Raw genomic sequence first — 27,577 nt, 5'->3', positions numbered from 1 at the left:
GAAAGTCCAAATACTTTTATCTTGATTGAATGGCCATAGCGTATTTTGACTTGACCCAAAGTCTTAAAACAGATCGTCTTTATTATCATACCATTGTCTAGTAAGCAGAAGTGAATTCTTGAGAATTTTTTTTTTTAATCACTGCCTCACTAAAATAGGAAGGCAAAATAGTGAGGCAAAATTATCCCCTCTAAATTTTTGGCGAGCCTCGCTAATTTTAGTGACGCAAAATATTTTTAATGAGGCAAAAGTTTTTTAAGAAGGTGTCCCAAATTAATGACGTTCTCTACAAAGTAGCTAGAGGTTAGGGTTGCACATGACTGTTGGGTAACTAAACTACACAAGAGTATCCTGAATATGTAAAAGGTTTCGTGATTTTCTTTTTCTATAAATTTCTTTTAATTTGTTAACATACTTTTTTTAGTGCATAAAATTATCATCAAATATGGCCGAGAGAAGAAAACAACCCAACTTTCAAGAATATAAAGAAAAAGCCAGGTGGCTATTTTTTCCACAATTCTTATATAAAAGTAACAGTATGTCTGTCTGTACCGAAGGATCTAACTATAACTGGTAAACCGATATGGTGCTCCTTTACACTATAGCTTCTCATTATTCCAGGGAAGGTTTATTGGCTTAATGGAGTAAGGTATGAATATTATAGTTTTAATATGCGTGGGAAATTGTCTGCAATACGGTGTTTTTCAGTATGGCTGAGAACCGGTTCTAATCCAGCACATATTAATTGGTTTTGAAGACATTCTGGGGGAAAAACATTATCTAATTTTGTTAAAGGTCGTATTCTGAATTACTGAATAATATGATAGATGAAGAACTAATGCTAGAGATACTGGCTATCATAGATACAAACACATTTCAGGTAAATTTACACTCATTATTTTTGTTGTCCATTAAGATCTCTTTTATCACCGCAACAATTTTTTCAATGGGCTCCTGGATGGTTTTAAGCTATCTTTTTTTATAGGAGGCTTAAAATAGTTTAAGGTTTTTTTTAATGTCCCGTCCCTCCCACTTCGATTACAGAGCCTCTAGATGCTAAGGACGCAACCGCTAGTGAGTATAAAATAATAAAAGCAACAGATTTTGTAAAATATTAAAAATTTAGCGATTGAAAGGAAGTAGGGATTTACATACATATATTTTTGGAAATTCTTTATACTTCGATCAGCATTGTAAAATATTATCTCATTTGATAAAAATGGGTATTCAGCCTATATTATTACTTGGATATTGCACCAGATTTTTATGTACTCTGATAAAGTGATGCTCACAGCTGGCTAAAATAAGGATACCCACATATCCTCTCCTCTTACTGGATTAACGAACTATCCAATGAATGATGTCTATATTAACAAGCTAAATCGACGACAATTTTTCCCTGTCAATATATCCACGTATATCCTATATTCATTTAGAGGTCCTAACTGATTCTCATAGAAAGGGGGGGAGGTATATTTTCATAATATTAACAAGGGAACTGTTCAGACATAGGAATTGAGATTTCATGATCCTAAACAATTTATCATTTTAGTCTCTACAAAAACAGGGTTAGAAAAATGAAAATAAAAATATAGAAATAGGTATAGGGTGATTTATTATTACCTGGATTTATTATTACCTGGATCTTACATCAGATTATCGTGTACTCTTATAAAGAGAAACTTGTAGCTGGCTAAATAAACCTTCCCCCCTCCCCTATCCCCTTCATTCCTACTTGATAAACGAATTGGACAATAATTCATGTCCATATAAGCAATCTAAATTGACGACAAATTTTCACCTGTCATAATATCCACGTATATTCCAATCCAATCTAGATTTTTCAGAGAGGTAGGAATGAGACCATGGATATATATTTATCCCTACACCGGTAAGCAAGGAGAGAGAAACATTGGACTGTAAATTTTACTGGTACCCAAAGTTTTAATCAACATGTTTTCTCATTCATTGGCTTAAAAAGTTTGGGTGCTTTTATTTTAGATCTTGATTGATTTGGACATACTTGTACACATAATTTTAATCTTTAGAAGGGTTATTTTTGTTTATCATAAATTGGGGTGCTCAACAATTTATTTTGTCTTGTCCCACAAGATCCCTGCCCGTTAAAGACGTGATTGATTTTTTTTCTGAAATCATGAATGAAGCTTGAGATATCATTTAGGAAATAGCATACCATTTATTATTTTTCTGTATTACAATGTATAATCTCGTATGATATTTTTCAGTATGGCTTCAAAACCAATTGATATCTGTTGGATTATAACCGGTTCTTAGCCATACTGAAAAACCACGTATAGCATCGTAGTACAGACAATTTTTTATGAACATTAAAATAAAAATCAGATTCTTTAGATTGGGACTTTGGCCCCTTGGGTCTATAAAAAACTTTTTAATCTTATAGATTCTTTTTTTAATATTCGCTGTCTATAATACGACGCAATAAATAACTATTCTCTTTCATCTTCTGCTGTGCATTTAAAGTTACACTTAAACAAACCAACCTTTTGATTGCATCAACCTTGCTGTAAGTCCTAAGAGTTTTGCCTTTTAATGCATCATGGCATTCCCTATCCCGACAAGTAACAATATCGACATTATACAATATCTGACTTTGAGTAAGTTGTATCAATGTTTAGAAGTCTTTAAGGCTTTACAATAATTTAGGTTCAAGCTAAAACAATAAAATGTACAAAAATACAAAAATTATAGTTACCATTTATTAAACTTTATTATTTAAACTTAAACTTAAGCTTTCTAATTTAGGCATATGCCCAGCGACGGGTAAAAAACTGGATGAGTCTATGACTCCATGTTCCATTGTATTAAGATATAAGCTAAGATATATATATTTATATAAACAACACAAAATTCAAAGGTATCATTTTAAAAACTAGAACAAGACAAGCTTTCTGATATAGGTACTAGCCCAAAGATGTGCGGAGAATTTGTGTGGGCTCTATCCGCGGGTAGCAAAAATAAATCACTCATGCATCCCCAATGCCAGGTAAATTACGAGAATACAGGGATAGTAAAATGAAAAATGTTTTTTAGTAGCGAATCTACTCTATAATACACTTTTTTTCTGTCTGTCTGACCGTCAGTTACACAAATAGATAGGATAAATAGGTTAATCTCACACTGATCTTTATTTACTTTTATTTGTGCGTAAATTTGTAGATTGAAGTAAAAAACTAGAACTTTAAAAATTAATAATGTCTTTTCTCGTATTCATTCGAATCCGGTGGATAGAAACCGGTTCTCATCCATACGAAAAAACTATGTCTAGCATCGTATTATATCCAGCTTTCTACGAATATAGAAATGTACAATCATAAGATTAAAACTAGTTTTTTTAGCCGGTGACTTCGAAGTCACCGGCTAAAAAAACTAGTTTTAATCTCATAATTGTACATTCTATATCCGCGGAAAGCCGTTTATAATACGATGCGAGAAATAACTATTACCATGCATATCCTTATATAAAAGACAGCTGATCTTTTCATAGACAAACTATTGACCAACTTAAATATTAAAAAAAACATTATCTTATTTTCAGACTTATATTCCAGAAAGATTACTCTTTAAAGGTAATTTTCTTATGATTTCTATTTTAATATTTGCGAGAAATTGTCTGTAATACAATGCAATACAAAATTTCTCAGTATGGTTGTGAATCAGTTCTAATCCAGCAAATATTAATCGGTTTCAAGGCCATACTGAAATATCCATTACAGCATTATTTATATTACAAAAATACTAAAAGTAACTATTTCTAATGTTTTCATCACTGCTTTTCTTCCACATTTAACAAACTCCTTACTCTCAAAATAACCTGAAAAAAGCTTTCCATAACTGTCGTATTCACCCATTTTGTTGCTTTTGTTCCTGTGATAAGATGGAGGTATTAGTGCCAGCTGCATAGCCAATAGCCTGTTCTTAAGTAATGGATTCCAGGCATCAGATAGTAGTCTTAAATAATTTTCAACAAATGAGGATAGCTTGCCAAAACCTGTAAGTGTATGAAATATAGCAGTTGTGTAATTTTTGTCACCCTTGCTTTAATTTTTAATTATTTTTAGATTATCTGCACAATTGATGTTAAAAAGGGGGACCCTGTTTATATTTCATATGTTCCACCATTCTACACCACTTTAGCAAGGTAGATATAAAGATAGAAAGATAGATTGATAGATAGAAAGGGGGATCCTGTTTATATTTCATATGTTCCACCATTCTCACCACTTCAGCAAGGTAGTTAAATAGACAGATAGCTAGAAAGATAGAAAGAAAGTGAGGCCCTGGTTATATTTCATATGTTCCACCATTTTATACAACTTTAGCAAGTTAAATAGATAGATTGAAAGATAGCTAGATAAAAAGGGGGACCCTGTCTATATTTCATATGTTCCACCATTCTACACCACTTTAGCAAGGTATATAAATAGATGGAAATATTGAAGGTTAGATAGATGAATAGATAAGTAGCGAGGTAAATTGATATATAGATAAATTAATAGATGGTTGGATAAATATATATATATAATGGATAAATGGATATATATATAAATAGACAGATAGTGTTGCATTCTATTCTACTTTTAGATGGATATGTGTATAATAGTTATAGATAAATAAAAGAGTAGTTTTTCGATGAAATGTAGCACATTCCTCTTTTTTAAACAAAATTTATAAGTTTTTATGGCTATACTACTTACCTAATATCTTTTTTTTTGTATTTTAGACAAAGAATATTAGAAAGAGGAAAACAGTTTACATGCTCTTGTCAAAGATGTCAGGTCTCAATTTATATATTTACTATTCTTTGAGATATCTTAAATTACATGTATAGGGGTTGGCCAACAACGTCCTTTGACAAAACGGAGGACAGTATACCACAAAAAAATCATACTATTCTAAAATAGTTTAACTAGAAAAATAGAAAATGGTACTTATCATTGTGAAACCAATCAAACACTTTAGTAAAGTCAAAACTTCAGAAATTAAGATTTTTTGCTGTAAGAATTAAACAAATTAAATTCCTATTTGACTTCAAAAATAAAACATATTTTTTTTTCAAATTTAGGACCCTATAGAAAATGGAACTTTTATATCAGGTATATTTTGTCGAAATTGTGCGCTTGTTTGTTGGTTTGTATGGGTATGTATAAAATTAGTAAGGTATTTTTGTCTGAAGCTTAAATGCTGGTCCAAATTGATTATGTTTTTCAAGGAAGCATTATACATATCTTTAGGTGTTTCCGGCTTTTTATCTGACCTTTCTTTCCCCTCCCTAATGGTTAGGAGCAACATGAATAAAGAGCAAGACATTCTGACGTAGCTTCACTCCCAAAAACAGTTATAAATATACTCTTAAAGCATTTTTAATAGGATAATAGGGTAATATTGTCAGATAAAAAGCAAAACATTATCTCTTAATAGGATTAATTAAAAACAATTACCTTACTAAATCTATACATATATTATCAAATAAGTAATTAAAAATTTAATACTTCCGGTTTTAAAATAAAATTAATTAAATGTTTTTCAAGTGGTCAAATGTTTTTTACAAAAAGGATGACGACATCCATAAAAGCAAGGTTCAAAATATTAAAGTTTGAACATAAATTCTGTATAAATCTATCCCAAAACTACCTAAATACAGGATGCTTTATATGGACTTACATTCAATTTGAGATATCTCGCTTATAAAATTACACCTAATGGTCCTCGGTCCATACTTCAAAAATCAAGATAATTGAATAATTATATCCTACAAAATATTGTAGTTTGAAAAGACAAAATTCATGACCATAAGGTTTTTTTGGTATTGACTATAGAGGCTTTGCATAGCTGATTCAGGAATCAGCACGCAAAGTTTAAAATCGATAGGACAATTATTTCAATCAAAAAATACGGATAAGAGTTATCCGTTATTGAAAAGCTTTTGGAAAAGTAATCAATTATAATTTCAGCACTGAGATGTGAATCCTGTAAAGAAGGTTTTACAGTCAGGTTTCTATTTTTAAAATTTTACCATTACCAGGGAGGGAGGGGACATTAGATTGTAAATTATACTGGTACCCAAAAATGTTATTTAATATAGAATTAGTAGTTTGGTTTATCATCGTGTTTGAATTTAACATTCATTGTCTTATCCCTTAAGTTCTTTAGAAATATAACCGGTTTCTTTAAAACCAACTCTCTAACTTACTTTGTCCAACCGTGCGTTTGGGTTTCCTTGCCATAAAAGTAAACTTAGATTAAGTATTGTTTCACGTCTGTATGCAAGGATGAAAAAAATAACTTTTTCCCCCTCCCCACAAAATGAAAGAGCATGGATGTAATTGTTCGTAAGGAATTATGATTTAAAACTTTTGTTTAGACGTTCTGATAATGTTTGTGCGTGTATCAAATGTGGTTCCAAAATGGATCCGGAACAATTTAACAATATCGATATGAAATTGTTCTCTGTTCAAACTAATATTGTTCAGGTTAGATAGATAGACAGATAGATAGGTAGATAGACAAATAGAGAGAAAGGCAAATAGGTAGTTAGATGTGTATTCAGCTTGTTGCATAAATTTTTATAGGTAATAGCTATTTAGATAGAAGGATTACAGAAAGAAAGATAGGTAGACTGACAGACAGATAGAAAGACAGACTGATGAACATACTGACAGATAGATAAGTTGGCAAATAGACAGACAGATATACAGTCAGATAGAAAAAACAGACAGATAGACAGAAGTACAGAAAGAAAACAAACATTTAGATAAACAGGTAGGTATAAGTCATAAAAACAAACAGATAGGTAGAAAAACAGACAGACAGAATGATATACAGACAAACATATAGATAGGTAGACACACAGACAGATAGACATACAGACAGACAGATATACAGACAAACATATAGATAGGTAGACATACAGACAGACAAATGCCTGGATGTTTGGACAGAAAAGAAGACATCTGGATCTCATTAGTTTCTTTGGATTGTCGGACCGGACCATCACAGGTGTCTTGGATGGCAATCTCGCCCCAGGTACAGACAGGCAGATAATTTAATAATATATTTGATACTTTAGGACAGTGTGGATGAATTAGAAATGGTTATGTATCAATATTCGGATATTCTACACCCAAATTATGCATTATTAACAGGTGAATTTTTAGTAAAGAAAGAATCTAATTATAATTCGAAATGTCCGTCAGTCCGTCTGTCTGAAACGAAATAGAGGAAAAGTGAAAAGACGGCTGATTTTTATTTTATGATTCATAAGAGCTTTGTTACTTATGGATTATGGATGTACCGAACGATAGACACTTATAGACTTGTTTCGCTTTTATCCATATATCAACTAGTTTTGCTAATAAATATTCTTGCAACTACTACTTACAGTCAGACATCATGATATGTGAGGTTAACTAAGTGGTATGAACTTATAGAGGACGTATATAATAATCAACAATATCAACCTATTTCCAGAATAGCTAATAGTTATTTCTCGCATCGTATTATAAACGGCTTTCCGCGGATATAGAATGTACAATTATGAGATTAAAACTAGTATTTTTAGCCCCAAGGTGCCGAAGGCACCGGCTAAAAAACTGGAATTAATCTTATGATTGTACATTTTTATATTCGTAGAAAGGTGGATATAATACGATGCTAGACATCGTTTTTTCGTATGGATGAGAACCGGTTCCTGTCCACCGGATTCGAATGAATACGAGAAATTATAATTATAATTGATTTTTAGAATGTCGACAACATTTAGCAGCTGCCATAGGAAGAACTGACGGCTTCAGGAAATTATCATGAAATTATGAAAATATTGAGCTTTAATTGCACGTCCTTTGTATAGATGTTCTTCATTACCTTTGCAATTTGTTGCGCCTGTTAATGGCCGTGATATTGAATTCTTTTACTATACGTGTAAGATTATATTATTGAATTAGGCAATATTTAAATTTTTCCATATCCATAAAAAAAATTTTATTATCATATCAAAATATGAATGTATAGTTAGTTGATAATGCTTTCATTTTATACTATTTGCTTTTATTTTATACTATACTAGCGGTTTCGGTTTAGCCTCCAGGGACTTCGCCCTATGAGGTAAGGGGAAGTCAACCCTCCTAAATAGAATTTGTTGAAAAAAATAGGCACTGCTACAGTCTACCTACTGCAGAATTTGTTAAAAAATTAGGCACTGCTTTAGGTTACCTACTGCTGTAGCCTACCAAAAGAAAATTGGGTTGGTGATTTTTTTCGGGGTTGGGGTGACCCACCCCTCAAGAAAATAGCCTAAAACCATCACAGGTTCAGTAGGTATATTCCCTGAAGAGTAGAATCCAATCGGTTCAGTTGTTACCGTTCAGTTGTGACCGGACGGACAGACATTATTCTACTTTGTATTATAGATAGTAGAGATGATGATAGTCAACGTTTTCATTTAAATAATAACCATTTTTTCTGCGTCAACAGCGTCAATTGTATGTTAAGATTTGATGATAATTAATATGACAGATATGATCAACTAACACCAGAGAAACTACAATATAAAATTAAAATTAGGTAAATAATATTTCTCGTATTCATTCGAATTCCGTGGATAGGAACCGGTTCTCATCCCTATAAAAAACTATGTCTAGCATCGTATTATATCCAGCTTTCTACGAATATAAAAATGTACAATCAAAAGATTAAAACCAGTTTTTTAGCCGGTGCCTTCAGCACCTCGGGGCTAAAAAACTAGTTTTATTCTTATAATTGCACATTCTATATCCGCGGAAAGCCGTTTTTAATACGATGCGAGAAATAACTATTATAATATGTAATAGTACAAATTATCAATAGCATTAAAAAGTCATCTCCTATTTTTCTTGTTTTTTTGTGATTCTTAGAAACTTACGAATTATTCTATTTTAATTCTTTTTCCCAAACTTGTGCTGCGTCCCTGCCATCTAAAGGCTCTATATTCAAAGGGAAATGGAAAGGAATAAAAAGCCTAAAACCATACCTAGACTTATTTTTTAAAATGAAATAGTCTAAAACCATCTTAGGACCTATAAGAAGCTTCACAGTAAAGTAGAACCATATCAGTTCAATTATTAGCGAGATCCTTTAATACAGACAAAAAAGTTACTAATTTATATAATGAGATTTTATTTCTTTTTGCCAAAAAATAAATGGCTTTGTTAATTTTCGTTAAACTGGTTATTATTCAAGTAAAAAAAAACAATAAAATAATTTGTTTTTTAATTATTTATCTAGCGCAGCCTTGATGCAAGTTTTAGACCGATTGGAACCTGGATTGTCAAAATCTAGAGGAATCACTCTTTTAGATTTGGCTGAAGCTCAAGCAAGGTTTGTAAAGTATGTCGGTTTGTTTATCTGTCTGTCTGTCTATTTGTCCGTCTATCTGTCTATTTGTCCGTCTATCTGTCTGTCTGTTTGGACCCTGGGTTGTCAAAATCTATAGTAATCACCCCTTTAGATTTGGCTGAAGCTCACGCAAGGTTTGTAATGAATGTCTGTTTGTTTGCCTGTCTGGCTATTTGTCCTTCTATCTGTCTATCTAATTGGACCTTGGATTGTAAAAATCTAGAGGAATCACTCTTTTAGATTTGGCTGAGGCACAAGCTAGGTTAGTAAAGTATGTCTGTTTGTTTGTCTGTCTGTCTGTCTATTTTTCCTTCTATCTATTTGTCTGATTGGAACCTGTATTGTCTAAATCAAACGTAAGATTTGGCTACAGATCAAGCCAAATAATTTCTGTCAAATTTTCATAAATCAGGTTTTACAAAGTGGGTTAGAGACTAGCCTGCCTATGATCAACTGAAAATTGATTGCCTATTTCTTCTCTAATTTCCGAAGTTGTACAGCAGATAACCCAAATATTGCAAAACCTATTTTCAGCTACTCCGGTCAAAGGGAAAAGCGATATAATGTATAAACGATTTATGCATTATACTGTGGTATTCGGCAACCGTGAGCCATGCCTATGGCAACCCTGACCGGGGTTCGGGGAAGGGCCAAGGGCCCTCCCCCGAGTCCTGGGGAAGGGGTCTGCCGACCCCCTCCCTATGCCTAAAATTAATGATTGATTCTGACAGCCTTATTATGGTTAAGCTGTATTGTTAATTCACCCCACCCTTTCCAGGGATGGGGGATCATTATTGCCCAAACTGACTATTGTATATGTATTATATTGATTTTATTTATGACTATTTATTCCTATCTTTGTAGTTATTGTTTGTTGTATATAACGTTAGTAATCCTTAGACCTTCAATAAAGGAACAACTGAATAGACTCTGTTTATTATTTAGTGATTGCTAGAGAAGCGTAGCTTCTCTATAGTATAGGTGTCCACGTCTGTTCACACTGCCGTAGTCATTTGAACTCTGGTGTCTGCCATTTATCCTAGGCGGATACCACAACTTTTGGTGACAGCTGTGTGAGATTACGGCAAACCACAAGTGTAGAGCAGACGCGCAGCTGAGGCTAAGGTACTCCCAGCAGTGAAACGGGCAAAACTGACACAAGCAACCTGAATTACCCACCCTGGATAGCAAGGTCTAACTCTGCATCCGGCAGTTGTGGAAGCGAAATCTAGCGAAAGACCACTAAGTGTGGCGGAACCCGAGCTGCAGAGAGTAGCGAGATCGGACGAGAAACTGCGGAGAGCAGCGAAACTTGACGGAGAACCGCGAGAAGCGCCGACATCTAACGGAGAATTGAGCGCTCAAGGGCTGAAACAGGCCTGCGGACGGGCTGAAACAGGCCAACTAAGTGTAAACGGCTGAAAATAGGCCAACATTTACTGCAAGAGATAGCAGGATTCGAACCAGCGGCGCTGCAGGACGGGACATTCCCTGCCGCCACCAGCCGGATTCGGATACACGGCGCTGCAGGACGGGACATTCCCTGCCGCCGACAGGCTAAAACAAGCCAAGGATTCGAACCAGCGGCGCTGCAGGACGGGACATTCCCTGCCGCCACCAGCTGGATTCGGATACACGGCGCTGCAGGACGGGACATTCCCTGCCGCCGACAAGCCAAATAGCTGCGAGCTGCGAGCGAACATACGAGTGTAGTGTACCAAGCAGAAGAAAACTACGTTAACTCCAAGTATCCTGAGAGGCTACAGTGCAGCCACCCATCTAGAAAAGCAGATATTATATCACATTGTAGGGATTACCACCCTAGTGTGAAGGCTGAACAATAGATTTATGAGCAAGGATAGGTAAACAATTTGTTGTGTATTGTGATAAAACTAAAAATAGAACAGGCTTGGTAAGCAAATCTGTTGTGTATTGTGATAAGGCCAAAAATAGAACCTAGATGTAATATCACAATGCATTGATAAACAATCTAACCCCCCAAGCCTCCAGCACAATAAATACACCCCTTATTCCAACGGAAAGGGAGGGGCCCACCATCCATTGAAGAAAATACAATCGAGGTGACATAACAACAAGCCCAGGATTAAGGAAAGGGCACAATTACCTCACCACACAGTTACCTCAAACCCACAGCACTCCCCCTCTCCATAGGGGGAACGGACGGTTTTACCCCGTCCCCTCACGCGCTTCCCCCCTTCCTACCCACACTTGACTAAGTCCGCCCACGGTGTGGAGATAGCGACCGGGAGAACAGAGCGCCATTTACGGGTCGCGCAGCAGAGCTCGGGACACATAACAAAATTCAACGGACGAATAAGACAAAGCGGACCAATGAGAGAGCGGGTTGAGGGATAAGTGCGCGTTTTACCTGTGTGCGCGGATCTGACGGTGCGTAAGCGCGTTGCAAGGAAAGGATATTTCACGCACACACACACACACACAGGAGCGGAGCTACTCCATAGCATCCAACAGAGATATTTTTAGAAAAAAACAAGACTTGCAAGCTCTCCCTCCTATCTATAGTGTGATAAAGGAAAACCCAATCAGTTCCTGACAGCAGTTCAGACCCTCAACAGCTATCTACCCCTACCAGCCTACTCTACAACTCAGAAAAACTAGTGACAAGTACTTTGGGTACATCTAATTTACATCTTTGTAGTTAAACTACCAACCTAGTGATAAACAGTGTTGGCTGCTAGGCTAGAAAGCCTCAAGTGTGAACCATTTATAGTATTGACTTAAAACTTCGTGTCCTGCCGCTGAACCGTTGACCCGATGGAGCAGCCGCAAGCGCCAGGAGGCGACCAAGTCCAAGGATGGCTCCAGGATGATCCCCAACCGGCTCCAGCCGAGTACCGCAAGCTGATGCTGAGTAACCTGCCGGAGTATAGAGGACCGCCCAAGCAATCCTGGAGTTCCCACATCCGGAGACTCGAGATGTCATGGGCGGCTTACCGTGTGCCTCCCCATGACACACTAAACCGCCGCAACGCCCTTTTACTATCACTGGTGGGGCAAGCGGCGGAGATGGCCTCTCATCTGTTTGGCGAGGCAGGCCAAGCCTTGACATACGAACAAGTCAAGGCCGAGTGTGAAATGTTATTTCGTCCAGCCTTTGAATCCCAGACTTTGAAGCAAGCCTTCAGGGATTACAGGCAACACTCGACAGAACCTATACAAGCATACATATCCACAAAGTGTGCCTTGTATAGGGAGGCCTATAGCCATGAGGACCTTGAATTGTTGATAGACGAATTAAATCGTGGCATTCGTAACGCTAATGTGAAACGTGAAATGATGAGTCATGAGATCGCCTCGGTACCTGAGTACACGAGGCGAGCCATGTTTACCGTCACAATGATCACCAAGCAGCTGAAGGAGGGTGTGTGCCTAGTGGACGCCACCAATGGGCTCACGGGATCAGCCAGCGTCCAGTTGCCCCACTACGATGAGTCGGAGCCAATGGAGATTGGCGCCTTGGCTCCAGGTCTCCACCAGATGGGGAAGGTCGCCCCAGATGACAAGACTTCAGGTCGCTGCTACCGCTGCCAAGGGAAAGGCCACCGAGCCCGAGACTGTCCGACGCCTATAGAGGTCAGCCTAGAAGAGAGACGCACCCAGCTACGCCGTGACCGTCCTGCCAAGTGCGACCGTTGCCACTATGCCGGCCATACGGCAGCCGAGTGCAGAGCCGACTGGGACCAGGTAGCCAGCCGGAGGCGCACTGCAGACAAGGGCGCTCCCCCAGGAAAGCCCAGCAGAGTAGCCAACATGGAAGGGAGCGCGCCCCCAGCAACACCCCAGCAAGCAGCCGCCCCCACCGCAGCGGGCCGAGCCGACGGAATGCCGCAGTTTGGAACCGTCCCAGCTAGAATCAACGTACTGGGAGGAGCGGCTGAACCCAACCGGGTGGGCCTGGGCTTCAGCCTCAACCACCTGGGGCCGGAGTTCGTGCAGCCCAACAACATCGCCGAGCCAGAAGTCCTGAGGCCCCAGCCCTTCAGCCTCAACATGATGGGGCCTGCCCGACCGAGCCTACCCAGCAAGAGTGGATGGGCGCTACCCAGCGTCACTGAGACGGTGTACGGAGAGGCCCTGGCGGCCGCTGAACGAGAGAGGCAGGAGGCGCTAGCCAGCGCATCGGAGTCGATGTATGGGGCGCCATCCGGCGCCGCCACCTGCGATGACTGGGGGGTGCTATCCAGCGCCCCCACCCTGGTGCCTGGGGCGACAACCGTCGCCGCCACCGAGATACCTGGATCCTGGAACGAGCCAGCAGCCCCAGAGGAAGGGGTGACACCCGTCACCCCCAGTCAGCCAGCGCCACCAGCCCGTAGGGAGAGCCCAGCCATACACCATCCAGCGCCCACTGCCAGCCGAGGGAACCCAGCTGCCCATCATTTCCAGTCGAGCCAGGATAAGTTAAATTTGACAAATGTATTGTATCCAAAGTATTGTAACCCTCCAGCCTTGCCTGTGCCTCCCGCACCAGAGGCTGGGGAGATTGAAATTTGGGGATATAAGGACTTGCCTGTGCCACATGCACCTGAGTTCCTAGGGCAGGGGAGGGACGTAATCCAGGGCGAGCCTGTGCCACACGCACTTCAGCCCCATGCCACTGGGCATGCCATGGACAAGGGAAGGGACCCCTTGGGGCTAGGGGAGCCGACACCCAGGCAGGCGCCAGTCGCCTGTCAGTCTGTCATTGGGGAGGGTATCGGGATGCCCCCGGCACCCAAAGATAACGCTCAATGGAAATTTGTATCTAGCCAGGAGCAACCCAGCCGTGTCCAGCCCCAAGAAGCAGCCGTGGTCCGAGCCGAAGATCCCCAGCCGCGTGTGCGAGGTCGATGGCTGTCTGGTAGTTTCTCACACTGGTGGATGGTTCTGTGGGGACTACGGCTCGCAGCCGTGTGGCCTACAACTAGCTACATCCTGGTGGGGTGGGACTGCGCCAACCCCACCCATGTCACAGCCTACAACAAGGAGAAGATGTGTAGCACGGAACCGCTACACCAGGAGGTGCCCTTGGGCCATGAGGTACATGTCAAGATTAGGGAAACAACAGGATATAGCTGTCAGCTCACCGTGTCCCAGTGGACATTTAGGTGTGGGGTATGGGGTCACCTCAAGGTGACCTCGGTCCCCACCCTCATGAGGCCAACCAAGATTGATCCAGAAACGTGCCGAGACCTGGCCAGGAACCGAGTCTACACGCTGCCAGGCAAGACCCAGCCACTGACGTTCCAGCTGAACCATCCCCTGTTCTTCACCCTTGATATGGTGGGCGCCTTGGTCAACAGCCCCGAGGGGGTGGGTTGTGAAGGGGAGGACGTCCATTTCGAGGGCCAGCTGTACCGCAATGAATTAGTGCTCCAGGAACGACGGCTGCTGGTCAAGGAAGAGACCTATGTAGTGGAGAATGGACGGGTGGAGTCCCAATCTGACCACCTGACCCTAGAATGTCCCCATTCTGAGCTGTCTTGCATTACTGGGGAGGCCACCTACGTGTGGGACCACCTGGGGAGAGATTGCCCCTTGAGGCTGATCCGCAGCCTCCAGCCTAGCCTAGTGATGGATGCGTTCCTGGTTGACCATCAAGCCCAGTTCTTCATCAACATGACCACCCCCACCTCAATAGTGAACTGCGACTTTGAGGCCCATGCCACCAACCACCCAGCATTGTTCGTGGCAGCTGACCCGGCCGCGGCAGCGCTGCCCAGAGTATCGGCCAGGGATGTGGATGTCCCCCTGCAGGCCCAGATACATGCAGGTTACATTGGATTTACCCTGGAGACACGAATGAGAAGCACCGCGGCAGAAGAAGTAGCGGCCAATTGCTGGAAGCTCCAGCAACTAGACCCGGCCCACCTGGTGCGTGTCCAGGGGAGCACGTTCTCTGTGCTGAGGGGAGATGTACTGCTCCAGCTTACCTGCCAACGCAACAAATATGTTGTCCGTGAGAGCAATGAATGTTGGGACAAAGTACCAGTGGAACCCACAGGATTCGTAGACGCCGTGACAAAGGTGTATAGCGGCCACGCCACCAAGATTCCCTGCTCCTCCACCTACCCCCTAACTGTGCACGCGGAGGAAGGCTGGATAGAGCTAACCCCCGCACCTAAGAAGAGGCCACCCCCGCTGGATACGCCCAAGCAGCTGCTGACAGAACCTTTGGATGACTTTAGTTCGGGAGGCTTGTATTCGCAGGCTGAGCTGAACGACTGGCAGCAGCTGCTAGCGTTCCCAGCGTATAAAGCCGCCATGCTGACCGGCCTGTCTTATGGCTCATGCGTTCAGCAAGGTAGCTGTTCGGCCACCGGAGACCATGGGATCGTGTCCTACAATATCGACCGACTGGCGGAGGAAGGAGAAGCCGCCCTGGATGTCTGGGCTGGGTTCAGACAAGCTATTCACGAGTGGGGAGATGGCGCAGCCATACTGTGTTTGCTGTTGTTGATTCTCAAACTGCTGGGGGATTTAACCATCATTTCCCTGGCAGCCGCACAAGGAGGTGTACGGGCCGCCATGAATGCGATGTCACAAGTGTTCCTGTACCATCCAACCTTGTACCGTAAGGCCTTGGCCAGAGCCAGACTCACCCATGCCAAGTCCCGGGACTTTTCAGTAGACTGGGATGCCATTCCTATCGGCCGGGAAGCAGCCGAGGAAATGGTGTCCATGCAATCAGCCGATAGTGGGAATGACCGCCCAGGCAGGCCTGGACCACCCTCTGGAAAGCCCCGCGGCCCCTCGGGAGGCCAGGCTGTTGCTCAGACGGTCAACTTGGTAGCCAGTGCCCCAGCCGCTGCCAACAACAACCAGAATGCCCCGTTACTGACCGGCCCCGCAGCGGCTGTGCCCCACGCCAACCTGACACCTGCTGGCGCCGAGCTACGTGTCCAACAAAAGCCAGCCTCTACCTTCTATCCCACGTTGGGAGCCCATCAGCCCTGAAAATCACCACTAGGATTCCATTGAATCATTATCGTTTGTATATATCTTAGCCCTAAGGAGCGGGCCGAAGGCCTCAACCACTGTCGGAAGTCTGGCAGGGAGACCCCCTCCCAGCCTTCCGAGGGGAGAGTTGTGGTATTCGGCAACCGTGAGCCATGCCTATGGCAACCCTGACCGGGGTTCGGGGAAGGGCCAAGGGCCCTCCCCCGAGTCCTGGGGAAGGGGTCTGCCGACCCCCTCCCTATGCCTAAAATTAATGATTGATTCTGACAGCCTTATTATGGTTAAGCTGTATTGTTAATTCCCCCCACCCTTTCCAGGGATGGGGGATCATTATTGCCCAAACTGACTATTGTATATGTATTATATTGATTTTATTTATGACTATTTATTCCTATCTGTGTAGTTATTGTTTGTTGTATATAACGTTAGTAATCCTTAGACCTTCAATAAAGGAACAACTGAATAGACTCTGTTTATTATTTAGTGATTGCTAGAGAAGCGTAGCTTCTCTATAGTATAGGTGTCCACGTCTGTTCACACTGCCGTAGTCATTTGAACTCTGGTGTCTGCCATTTATCCTAGGCGGATACCACAATACATTCAAAATTTTAATTTTTCAAATTTAGTTTTTTTTAAGTTTTAAGCTTTTTTAGCTAGTAATAAATATTGAGATTGGATAAGGAAATACAATCGGCAACTCAAATTCAGCTGACCCAGTTTATCTTAATCTGATTATTCGCCTTCTCTCTCCTCCCAACCCCTTTCCCACATTACTGCTCTACTATAAAGAAAATTTATTAAAGAGGGAGGAGATTTTATAACTCTTAGAAACTCCTCCTTCCATATAAATCAAACGAAGTTTAGTTTAAATAATTTTCAATAGAGGTCTATTTGATAAAAGTAAAAAAAATATTTTACAAGACTAGGATATAGACCAAAGTATTAAATTTGAAAAAATATATGTAAATACTGTATTTTTTTTTTATTTTTTTACATTTAAGAGTATTTGATTAACCCTTAGATATGAAAAATTGTCATTTCTAAAATTGTGATTAATTTATAAAATCAATCCAATCTAACCACGGTTAAGTTCTTTATTTTTTTATAAAGTATGTTTTGGAGGAGCCTAGCTCCCATTAAAATTACAGCAGTGTACAGCTGTATTCGACATCTAACTTGTTGAACATTTATTCATCCGATTAAGTAAAATAGAAGATTCATCCTTATACAAAAGACAGGATATTTGTCTGTCCCGAGGGATCTCAAAAACCATTGTACTGATTTGGTTCTCCTTTCTGTCTATCTGTGCCGTTTTTCTAATATCTATCTAATTTAATTTTGCCAGGTAGTGGATACACGTCTCTGATTATTTTCAATTATGTAAAAAATAAAAAAAAATTATATTTAGATTCAAAGAATTTCTACATGTAGTAAGGATCCAAAAAGTGAGTTACAGATTAGCTCGCCTATCTGATTATTCCGCCCCTCCTTTCCGTCAATAAATACCTTGTTATGTAGAGGGTGGAGATTTCATAACTCCTCCTTCAATCTATATAGAGCGAAGTTTAGTTCAGATAATTTTCAATAGAGGTCTATTTAATTAAAGTTAAAAATATTTTAAGACTAGGCAATTATCTAAAGTATTAAATTAAAATAAATATATATTTTTAAATACTGTATTTTTTATATTTTTAACATGTAAAAGTATTTGACTAATCTTTATTTATGAGTGTTCTCGTTTCTAATAATGTGATAAACTTTCTAAATCAATCCATCCATGAACTTCAGTACCATTCTAAGTTGTGTTAATTTTATGTTTTGGAGGAGCCAAGCTCCACTTACAATACAGCAATGTACAGCTGTGATTAAGATTTTACTGGACACAAGTTTATCCATTCGGTTACAATAATTGCAAGCCTATTAAATATAGCAGTTTAGTTTGTTTTGATTGCGATAACAAATGAACCGATTAAGTTCTCTATTTCAGGAAAGCTTCATTTTGGTCCAGGGGTTGCTTTAGACATAGGAAAATAACTATCGCCTTCTCATTTTCAATTTATTTTAAAAATAGAGGGGAGGTGCACCCCCCCCCTCAGTTCAGTGCTCGAATGGTACTCTTCAGGAGAACACCTTAATCTGCCTTCTATCTTTTATAACAGCCGAGTAAATCATAAATTTTTAAAAAGGCAATAACGAAGAATGTCTTTGTTTCAATTCGGATAAAATATTAAAACTGCAAAGGTAATATAAATAGGAGGAGTTGAAATTAATCCTAAAATTGGGCGGAGTTTCAAAATGGATTAGCCACGCCCATTTTTAATAAATTTAGTTTTAATTTTACTCACAAGAGGTAAACATATTGATTTTTAATGCTAACAAAACTAGGATCATTGTTGTTTATAAAATTTTAGAATATAAAATTGTGTCTAGTTTTTATAAAGCATTTTTAGATATTTTTATTTAGTTGAAAAATAATCATATAAGATAGAAGTAGAACTTATTGTAATGTTAAAATAAATAGATTTGTGTTTTTTAACAGATAATTTACTCCTTTTGTTTTGATTTTATATGAATTTCGTTTTTTTATGGAAATTTATTCCATTTAAGGTTTATTAATTACTCCCATCGTAGCTTCCCGGGGCTATTCGGGGATTTTAGATTTTAAAAGAAAATTCTAAAAAATAATGTATTATTTTCCTGGGGCGATAATTTTCTAGGGAGGGTGAAGTATTCACCACCATATTGGTCATTTACCTTCCCTGTACCTATTAGAAGCTCGTTGTGCAGGATAGAATCGTGTTTTAAATTTCTAAATAGTGCTAATGATTTAAAGGTCAATTATAAATTTATTTTAAACTGTGACACCTGTTGAATAGGATTTAAACTTAAGTATCAAGATTCTTAAAGCATAGGACTGAATTTCATATTCGCATCTTAACTTTTTATTAAAACTCTTCCTAAATTATAAATATGTATAAATTATGGATTTAAGCGAATTAAGAATGTGTTTGTCTGCCTCTTTAACTATCAATTAACAGTCTATCTAATTCTAAAGACAAGCATGTTTGTTGATATTTCTGTATACACGTCAATCTATCTGGTATTTGTTTATCTGACTTTAATTTTACAACACCTCCCCCATTCCCCTCTGTCTGTCTCATTTAGTTATGTCTGTCTCTAAAATATTTTTAGCAGATTCCCTATACCTAAGTGCATCTCAGAGAGGAATGGGACATTGGGCTGTTTATCACGCTAGTCCCCAAAGTTTTAAAATAACGTTTTCCTAGTCGTTAGCTTAAAAACTGTGGGGACTTTTGTTAAATTTTGACTAGTTTGTTCTTTAAGTTGTGAGTCCAAACATTTCGTCTACTACTTGTAATCTACAGATGGGGTAATTTTGTGTCTTATCAATGGTGATTTACATCAATTCGTCATCCATTGTCTTTGTCTTATCCTTTTAGATCCCTGATAATCCTAAATATATTGTAATATATAAATACTAGATAATGTATTTAGAATGGTGGCTATGACAACCAAAGATGAGATGAAACAAAAACAACAATACTCACAAATACTTCAGGTGAATTATACAGGGTGTTTTTTTTTAATAAGACAAAAATATTACTTAATTTAACCCACTTGCCATTGACAGAAGTTAATGATCTATATCTTAATTTCTTCGTTGATTTGGGGAGTTTTGTATAAGAAATAAATACTTAGAGATTTTCAACAAATTATGTTTTAAAACCGGTTTTTCCAAAGTACCTATTTTTGGAAGATTTTTGGATCATGACAAATTCAAAAGGTGTGCAAAAATGCATACTTTTTAAAAATTTAAATTGCGCAGCTTGTGTTAATAGTAGAAAAATGTTATGCACACCGTTAGAATCGTCATAGACTCAGGTTTTTATATATTAAAGAACTTTTCCTGTTCTACGCATAGTTCAGGAGCTACGAGGTAAAATGTCCCAACTGACGTAAAATTTTTCAACCTTTCTCACATTTTCCAACGTAGCTTCTATACTATAAATAGTATAAGTATGACACATATATTTCCAAAAACTAGAGTTTATGACAATTCTAACGGTATGCATAGCATTTTTCTACTATTAACACAAGCTGCGCAATTTGATTTTTAAAAATGTATGCATTTTTGCACACCCTTTAAATTTGTCATGATCCAAAAATCTTCCAAAAATAGGTACTTTGGAAAAACCGGTTTTTAAGGCATAATTTGTTAAAAATCTCTAAGTAGTTATTTCTTATACAAAACTCCCCAACCCAATGAAGAAATTAAGATATAGATCATTAACTTCTGTCAATGGCAAGTGGGTTAAATTAAGTAATATTTTTGTCTTATTAAAAAAAAACACCCTGTAGTTGGGCAGATAAATAAATTGGTTTAAATTAATGTGTACTATCGACTATGCCTATAGAGCCCCCTAATGGGACTTGAGGTGGGGGGTTCGGATAATTGAACCCCACTTTCCAAAATTCAAAAGAAATAAAAAAAGTTTTTGACGGGGCTAATTTTTTTCTAAGTGAGATTTCTCTTGGGAGTTAGGTGGTAACCTCTTACAAAAATATTTATGAACCTTCCCATACCAATGAAAAGCTACACTGTAAAGGAGAAACATTGGTTTAGTGGTTAGCAAGATCCTTTGTTACACAAAAACAGACAGACATCCTGTTATCTTCATATAATAATATTTTTAAAATTTCAGTCGCACACTAAGATTGAAATTGAAAATTTTTCAACCAGTCTTTGATTGGTTGGCTTTATAAACACAATGTTGCATCACTTTAGCCTAGAGTTTTGGCAGGTGTTCCATATTAAACAGCCCTGATTAATGCTACTCTTATAAGATTAAAAATTATGATAGAAAAAAACTCTATTACAGTTGCTTGATAATCTGAATCCTAAAATTACAAATCTACCTTCTAACAATACTTTGCGTAGGTTGCGTGATTATATTCTGACTAATTGCAATAACATTTGCCAACCAAGTTCAAAGTCTAAAAAAACATGTTTATGGTTCAACTTCAATACGAGGGAAACTGTCGCTTAATTTGTCGACTTATTTGTGAACTACAGTTTTACACAAAAAAAACTACTGCCATTTAGATTTAGAGTGAGAAGTAAAATATGAAGCTATATTCCTCCTTCAGAAGCGGAAAAACAGAAAATAACAGTAAAACATCATTTAAGAAAGAGGAGGCATTTTTGTTCGTTTGCTCAACTGTTAAATATTTAATGATTATTTGTGGATTTTAGAGGTTATTGTATATAAAGAGGATTAGAAGAGGGGGCGAGTATGATAGAAGGTAGAGAGAGAAAAAAGATATATAGATATACATAGAAAGTGAGAGAGACGTTAGATAAATCTATTTGTTTTTCAACAAAAACAATTACGTCCAAAATTAGTACAGCAATAACAAACTAATAATATAATTTTCAAATTTAGGTTATTGTCGTTTAAAACCTGTCAAGATTGTATGCATCTTGTAGTTATACAATTTCAATGGTATGTGCATGAGGGATCTAAAGGGATTAGACAATTAGCGTTAAATTAATGTGCATCCCTATTGCTTAGAAGTTAAAACGTTTGGCCACTCAAAATCAAAAATCAATTCCACAAAGTTGTTAAGGCAACAAATATGAAAATATTATTATAAAACTTTGGGGACTAGTGTAATAAATAGCCTAGTGTCCCCTTCCTACCTGGGATTCGCTATAGAGGATGTACAGAATTATATTTTTGATAGAGATATTTTATCTAGCCAGAAACATATTTTATTAATAATTCAAAGGAAATTTTATATTACATACATATTTTTATTTTTAGTCTCAAAATATAACAAATACAAAAAAAAATATTATTTGATTAAAATAAAATCATACTTTTAATTATTTTAGTTCTGCAACAACTATATACATAGATCATGCCCTCTGTTTATGTCAGGTGCACAACCTAAATAGTTAGAGTAGGGGGGAATGCCTAGGCCAAAAACAGACACAACTCATTACCATGCACTGAACAGTTAAGACTTCCAGATAAAAGAATGTCCCATAGTGTAGTGGTTAGCGCACTACGCTGTGGTTGGAAGAAACCGAGTTCAAGTCCCCACATAGACTTTGCACTTGGTTGAGAAATGCTGTCGCAATTTGTCAGATTATGATCACGCAACCTTCCCTGAGATGCCCTAAGGTTGTAAGGAGGGTATTTGTAGGACGTTAGGATTCTACCAATCAAGCAGCATTAACCATGCTTTCCCTCGTCCATGCTCCTCGTATGAGAGTGCCATTAATTGGGCTGGCTTAATATGGAACACCTGCCAAAACTCTAGGCCAGGGTGATGTAATAATTGAGTAGCTTCCACGAGACTTGCAGGTTAGCTTGTAATGTAACATAGAATACAATCAGCTGTCCGCGAAGCTTACATATCTAAGATTAGCCAAAGGATTCTCACTTCTAGTCTCCGTGTGCATCTGAGTCCTAACTTTAGAGAATCAGGGCTATAACTACTACTACTTCCAGATAAAAAATCAAAGGGTTGGTTGTCTAAAAGCGTATGGCCATTGTCCACATAATCATGCATAGCAATTAGGTAAGATGTGTTTCAGAGATGCACCAAAATAAGATCTCGTATTCCTCATAGGCTATCTTTGGGTTAGGGGGTCAATGGTTGATAGGGGTACTGTGTTTATTTTTAACTTGTTTTGTATAGTTTGTCGAAGAAGCAGCTGAGATATTAAATTATGAAGATGAAACATCTATTGAGGGAAATGTTAAAAAGCATGCCCTAACACAACTACAAAATTTAAGGTATTAAAAGTTTTAAATTATTGACAATTGACGTTAAATAAAATTTCCCAGTCTTATTTACCTAGTAAATAATAATTAATATTATTTATTTGAGATCAATATTTAATAAAAAACACCAATAGTTTTGAATCAGATTAAAACTCTGATTTGAAACTCTCGGGGCTAACAAAACTAGTTTTAATCTTATATTTTTTTATTTTCATTTCCGCGGAAAGCTTCTATAATACGATGTGATAAATAAATATTCTTGTTTTCGAATGATATCAAGATTGTGAAGAAACAAACTTTTTTTTGTTGATTTTTATAATGTTATGTAATTTTTATTTTATACAATTTTTCATCATAAATAAAACTAATTTGTACAAAAATATTATGACTTTAATAGTAAATTTGTTATCCTAATTTTTTTTAAAAATTCTTGTTTTAATTTTTTAGAAGAGGTTTCGTGAAGAAACATTTTTTTTGTGTTTTTTCCAATAGTTATAGATTATATACGTGGATATTATGACAAGTGAAAAATTTTCGTCAATTGAGGTTGCTAACATGGACATTATTTATTGGTAAGTTCGTCAGTAGGAGGGTGGGGGATGGGATAAAGGGAGTGGATTGTTGTGATCGTTATTTTAGCCAGCTTAATATGTTTCACTTTGTTAGAGTACATTTCATTTGGTTTTTAATAGAATTACTTTAAATTCAATTTAGAATCTAGCCGTAGGAGTTTTTTCTCTCAGGGAGATAGGGATAGAACAATGGCAGATGAACTCACCATAATTTGCTAGAACACGATGAAAATGTTAAGATTTGAATTTGGAGGGAAGGACTAGAGTCAGTTTATTAATCTGCGAATTATCTTAAACTAGCGGCTGCAATCCTAGCATCTAGGAGCTCTTTATTCGAAGGAGTAAGGAAAGATGGAAAATAGCCTAAAACCAAACTTACACAAAATAACTGAATAGCCTAAAACCACAAAGGAACCTATAAAAAGCAACTATAAATTAGAAAATCGGTCGAGTCATTATTTAAATAATTTAGATTAAGCTACAGACAAAAAAAAACAACCCTTTTAATTTTAATAATAGGATACACCATTCAATGTCATTGTAGACCTTTCTAATCGTTTTTAAAAGCGAAGCTTTTCTATAATTAGGGTCGGTCCGTCCGTCCGAGATAGATAGCTTTTATTCGTTAATTTAGGCATGATAGAATTGTCCTATCGATTCCAAACTTTGCATGGTGTTTCCGTTAGTAGTTAGGTACGATTTAGAAAGCGTAGCAACTCTATAATCATTACAAGAATGTCCATACGTCCATTTTAAAAATGTTGATTTTCTCCTTTTTTAACAACAAATTTTTATGTGATCTAATTATCCGTTTGACTTGATTCCTAGGACAACAAAGTACAATATTATAAGCGAAGCACCTCTGTAATCAAGTCCTAAAAATGTATGTCCATAAACATTATTCTGTACAAGCAGTTTTTCAACAAATTTACTTTCAATTTTGCTTCGAATCTTATACATTTATATTATGATTATTCAGTTCTGACACTATATAAGTGATAATGTCTGTTTGTCCTACCATTTCAGTGCCTCGCTTTTATGGATGTTGTCATCCTTGTTTCAGAAATAGTTATCCATGAATCCATGGTTATTTATGAATGACTTGCAACTTGTTAGAAGCGATGCTTTTCTATAAATAGAGTCCATACGTCCTTTCATCCATAACGTATACTTCTTAAAATTAACTCGTTATTCATTAACTAAAAGTCCTTATGTCTTAGCTTTTTCAACTATCTTTTTAGGATATAATATTGATTCTTAGGACGATTAGTACCATTGCCATAATTTATGTATGTCAATATCAAGCATTCTGTATTAAAATAATTTTGGAAAAAGACTTTTCTCGTATTCATTCGAATCCGGTAGATAGGAACCTGTTCTTATCCATACGAAAAAACTATGTCTAGCAACGTATTATATCTAGCTTTCTACGAATATAAAAATGTACAATCATAAGATTAAAACCAGGCCCTTGCCTTTGGCACCTCGGGGCTAAAAAACTGGTTTTAATCTTATAATTGTACATTCTATATCCGCGAAAAGGTGTTTACAATACGATGCGAGAAATAACTATTACGTGATTTATGTTCATACTTCTAAATAATGTTGAACATTAAATGCTTTGGATTCGATTGGTTTGGTTGGTTGGTTCAAATCTTTAAACCAATTAATTTAACCCTTAAGGTCTAGGTGGTATATTGTTATCCTCTCTGTATTAATGGAACCCTTTTCATTTACCCAACTGCCATTGAAAAAAATGAAATTATGTTATGTTAGCCTCAAGGGTCCGAAGGCCATGGCTAACAAAACTGGTTTTATTCTTATGATTTTTATTTTAGTTTTCGTGGAAAATTGTCTGCAATAAGATGATTTTTCAGTATTACTGAGAACCGGTTCTAATCCTGCGGATATTAATCGGATTCGAAACCATAATGGAAAAAGATTAAATTTGAAAAATAATATACTTATTACCATAGATGGTTAATCAGACACAATAAACCGTCCAACATTGAAAAGGAATTTCTAGCAGACAAAGATTGTTGTTGGTATTTCGTCACATATGATTCAATCCAAAAATACGAAGGACAAAATATTTGGACGGTATAATTTAGCCAAGGAAAGCCTACTTCCTATGACATTCCACTATTCATAGCTGAAGGTAGTTGGATATTTTATTCCTTCCAATTATTGGTCCAATTAAAGGATTGATTATTTAGATTTTTTACATTTATTGAAATTACACCTATTTCATTTAATGTTTTATAATTTTCTTAGTATAGGAACTACTCCCCAACCCTACTCCTCTACCCCTTCGCCTCCCCATCTACTGGATGAACGAACTGACCAATAAACGACTTCTATGTTGGCAACCTAGATTGATTTTTCTTGGTTGTTTCGACAAACACCACAGGCGCCTAAAAATGCATATGGAATGTTATGGTACAATCATTTAAACATCTAGAGTACTGCAAAACCACCGCCATAGAAAATTTTTCAATTTTAAGTTAGATTTTGTCAAGTAACATTTATTATTTTTGGAAAGTGTTTTATGCAGGAATCTTTTGAAATAGGACGATAGATGATAAATCGATGTATATCCCCAATTATGATGAACTAAATTACCCTTTCTGTAGATTATTTTTATTATCATATAAAAAGTTTGAAAAATGCCAGTTTCAAAAAAAAGTTTATAAATCCTCAATAAAAGTACCCAAAGTTTATAGCCAGTATATTAATGTACGAGAGTGCTGAAATGTACAACTTTGGGTACCATACTACTTTACAGTCTAATCTCCTCCCTCCCTGTTGATATGACACAAGTTTTACACGGCTAAAATCAACGAAGTATTGAAAAAGTTGAAGGGGGGGGGGCTGGTTTTCTGGAAGATATATAAGGTATTCTTCCAAGTGTTATTGTCCCCCCATAAAAATAAGAAATCAGGTTCTACAGAACTAAACAACAAACAATAGAGAAACCGTTGCCATTTCTACATAAACTTTATTTAGACCCCCCCCCCCCCTCCCTAGAAACCACAGAAATGGCGTAAATGGCAGCAAGTCGACTAGCTTACGAGAGGTGTGTGAATCACACGGCGTCATAATAGAGTTGTTAAAGATGCCTTGGCTCATAGATAGGCACAACTCTTTACCAGGCAGGCACTGTTGGGAGGACTTCCAGAAAAAAGTCGTGCAACCAACCTTCCAAGTCAGGTGAATGGACAAAAATCCCCATTGTAGAGTCCAGCATAAATGTAAAAAATTCATGCAACTACTATATCAGACGAGTTAAATTAACAACATTAGTTTAAAGTAATCCTTTTATATAAATTACATTTTTTTTGTCTGTAACAAAGAATCTCGCTAACCGCTAAACCAATATGGTTCTCCTTGATAGAGAGGCTTAATAAAGTGGTTCATTTGAAGTATAAAAGATTTATCTCGAATAGAACGCACAAGGGAGAAACCGTTTATAGAATTGTATAATCGTATCTAATTATCAATTTATTCAATTCTACTGTATGTACACAAAACGAGTACGTCCATAGAAAGCTTTTTAGTATAATAAACACCCATAAAAATAATAACCACCAGTGTAAAAAATTGGCATCTTTGTTACGAAACTTATCCCTTTATTTTCTTTAGAGGCCTCTGGGGGCATCAGTCTTAGGAGTTCAACCTCCCCCTAAATAGCTATAAACCTTCCCATGACTTTTAAATATATAAATTATAGGAGATCCATATCGGTTTAGTGGTTAGCGAGATCCTTGACAAACCCTAAACTGTCCCAGTTTTGAGCAA

At 37.6% G+C, this 27,577-nt stretch overlaps 1 protein-coding gene across 2 annotated transcripts in view; it reads left to right on the top strand.

The window, feature by feature from the left end:
* The window catches only part of LOC145322692 (SET domain-containing protein SmydA-8-like), a 39,103-nt gene extending 15,846 nt beyond the window's left edge, over positions 1-23,257 (top strand). For both annotated transcript variants that reach the window (XM_080164903.1, XM_080164904.1), the window contains exons 8-22: positions 425-498; positions 796-880; positions 2,940-3,025; positions 3,578-3,608; positions 4,101-4,180; positions 4,763-4,817; positions 5,105-5,135; positions 5,994-6,033; positions 6,404-6,512; positions 7,109-7,184; positions 7,784-7,832; positions 8,554-8,601; positions 9,301-9,393; positions 19,909-19,972; positions 23,122-23,257. In XM_080164903.1, coding sequence (XP_080021029.1) covers positions 425-498; positions 796-880; positions 2,940-3,025; positions 3,578-3,608; positions 4,101-4,180; positions 4,763-4,817; positions 5,105-5,135; positions 5,994-6,033; positions 6,404-6,512; positions 7,109-7,184; positions 7,784-7,832; positions 8,554-8,601; positions 9,301-9,393; positions 19,909-19,972; positions 23,122-23,226 — 1,026 coding nt within the window. In that variant the 3' untranslated portion in view covers positions 23,227-23,257. The remainder of the gene's footprint in view (positions 1-424; positions 499-795; positions 881-2,939; positions 3,026-3,577; positions 3,609-4,100; positions 4,181-4,762; positions 4,818-5,104; positions 5,136-5,993; positions 6,034-6,403; positions 6,513-7,108; positions 7,185-7,783; positions 7,833-8,553; positions 8,602-9,300; positions 9,394-19,908; positions 19,973-23,121) is intronic.
* The last annotated feature ends 4,320 nt before the right edge of the window (positions 23,258-27,577 follow it).

Source organism: Acartia tonsa, chromosome 6, assembly GCF_053477335.1.
Source record: "Acartia tonsa isolate MP-2025a chromosome 6, ASM5347733v1, whole genome shotgun sequence".
Taxonomy (NCBI): Eukaryota; Metazoa; Arthropoda; class Copepoda; order Calanoida; family Acartiidae; genus Acartia; species Acartia tonsa.
This window is presented reverse-complemented; position numbering and strand designations above follow the sequence as displayed.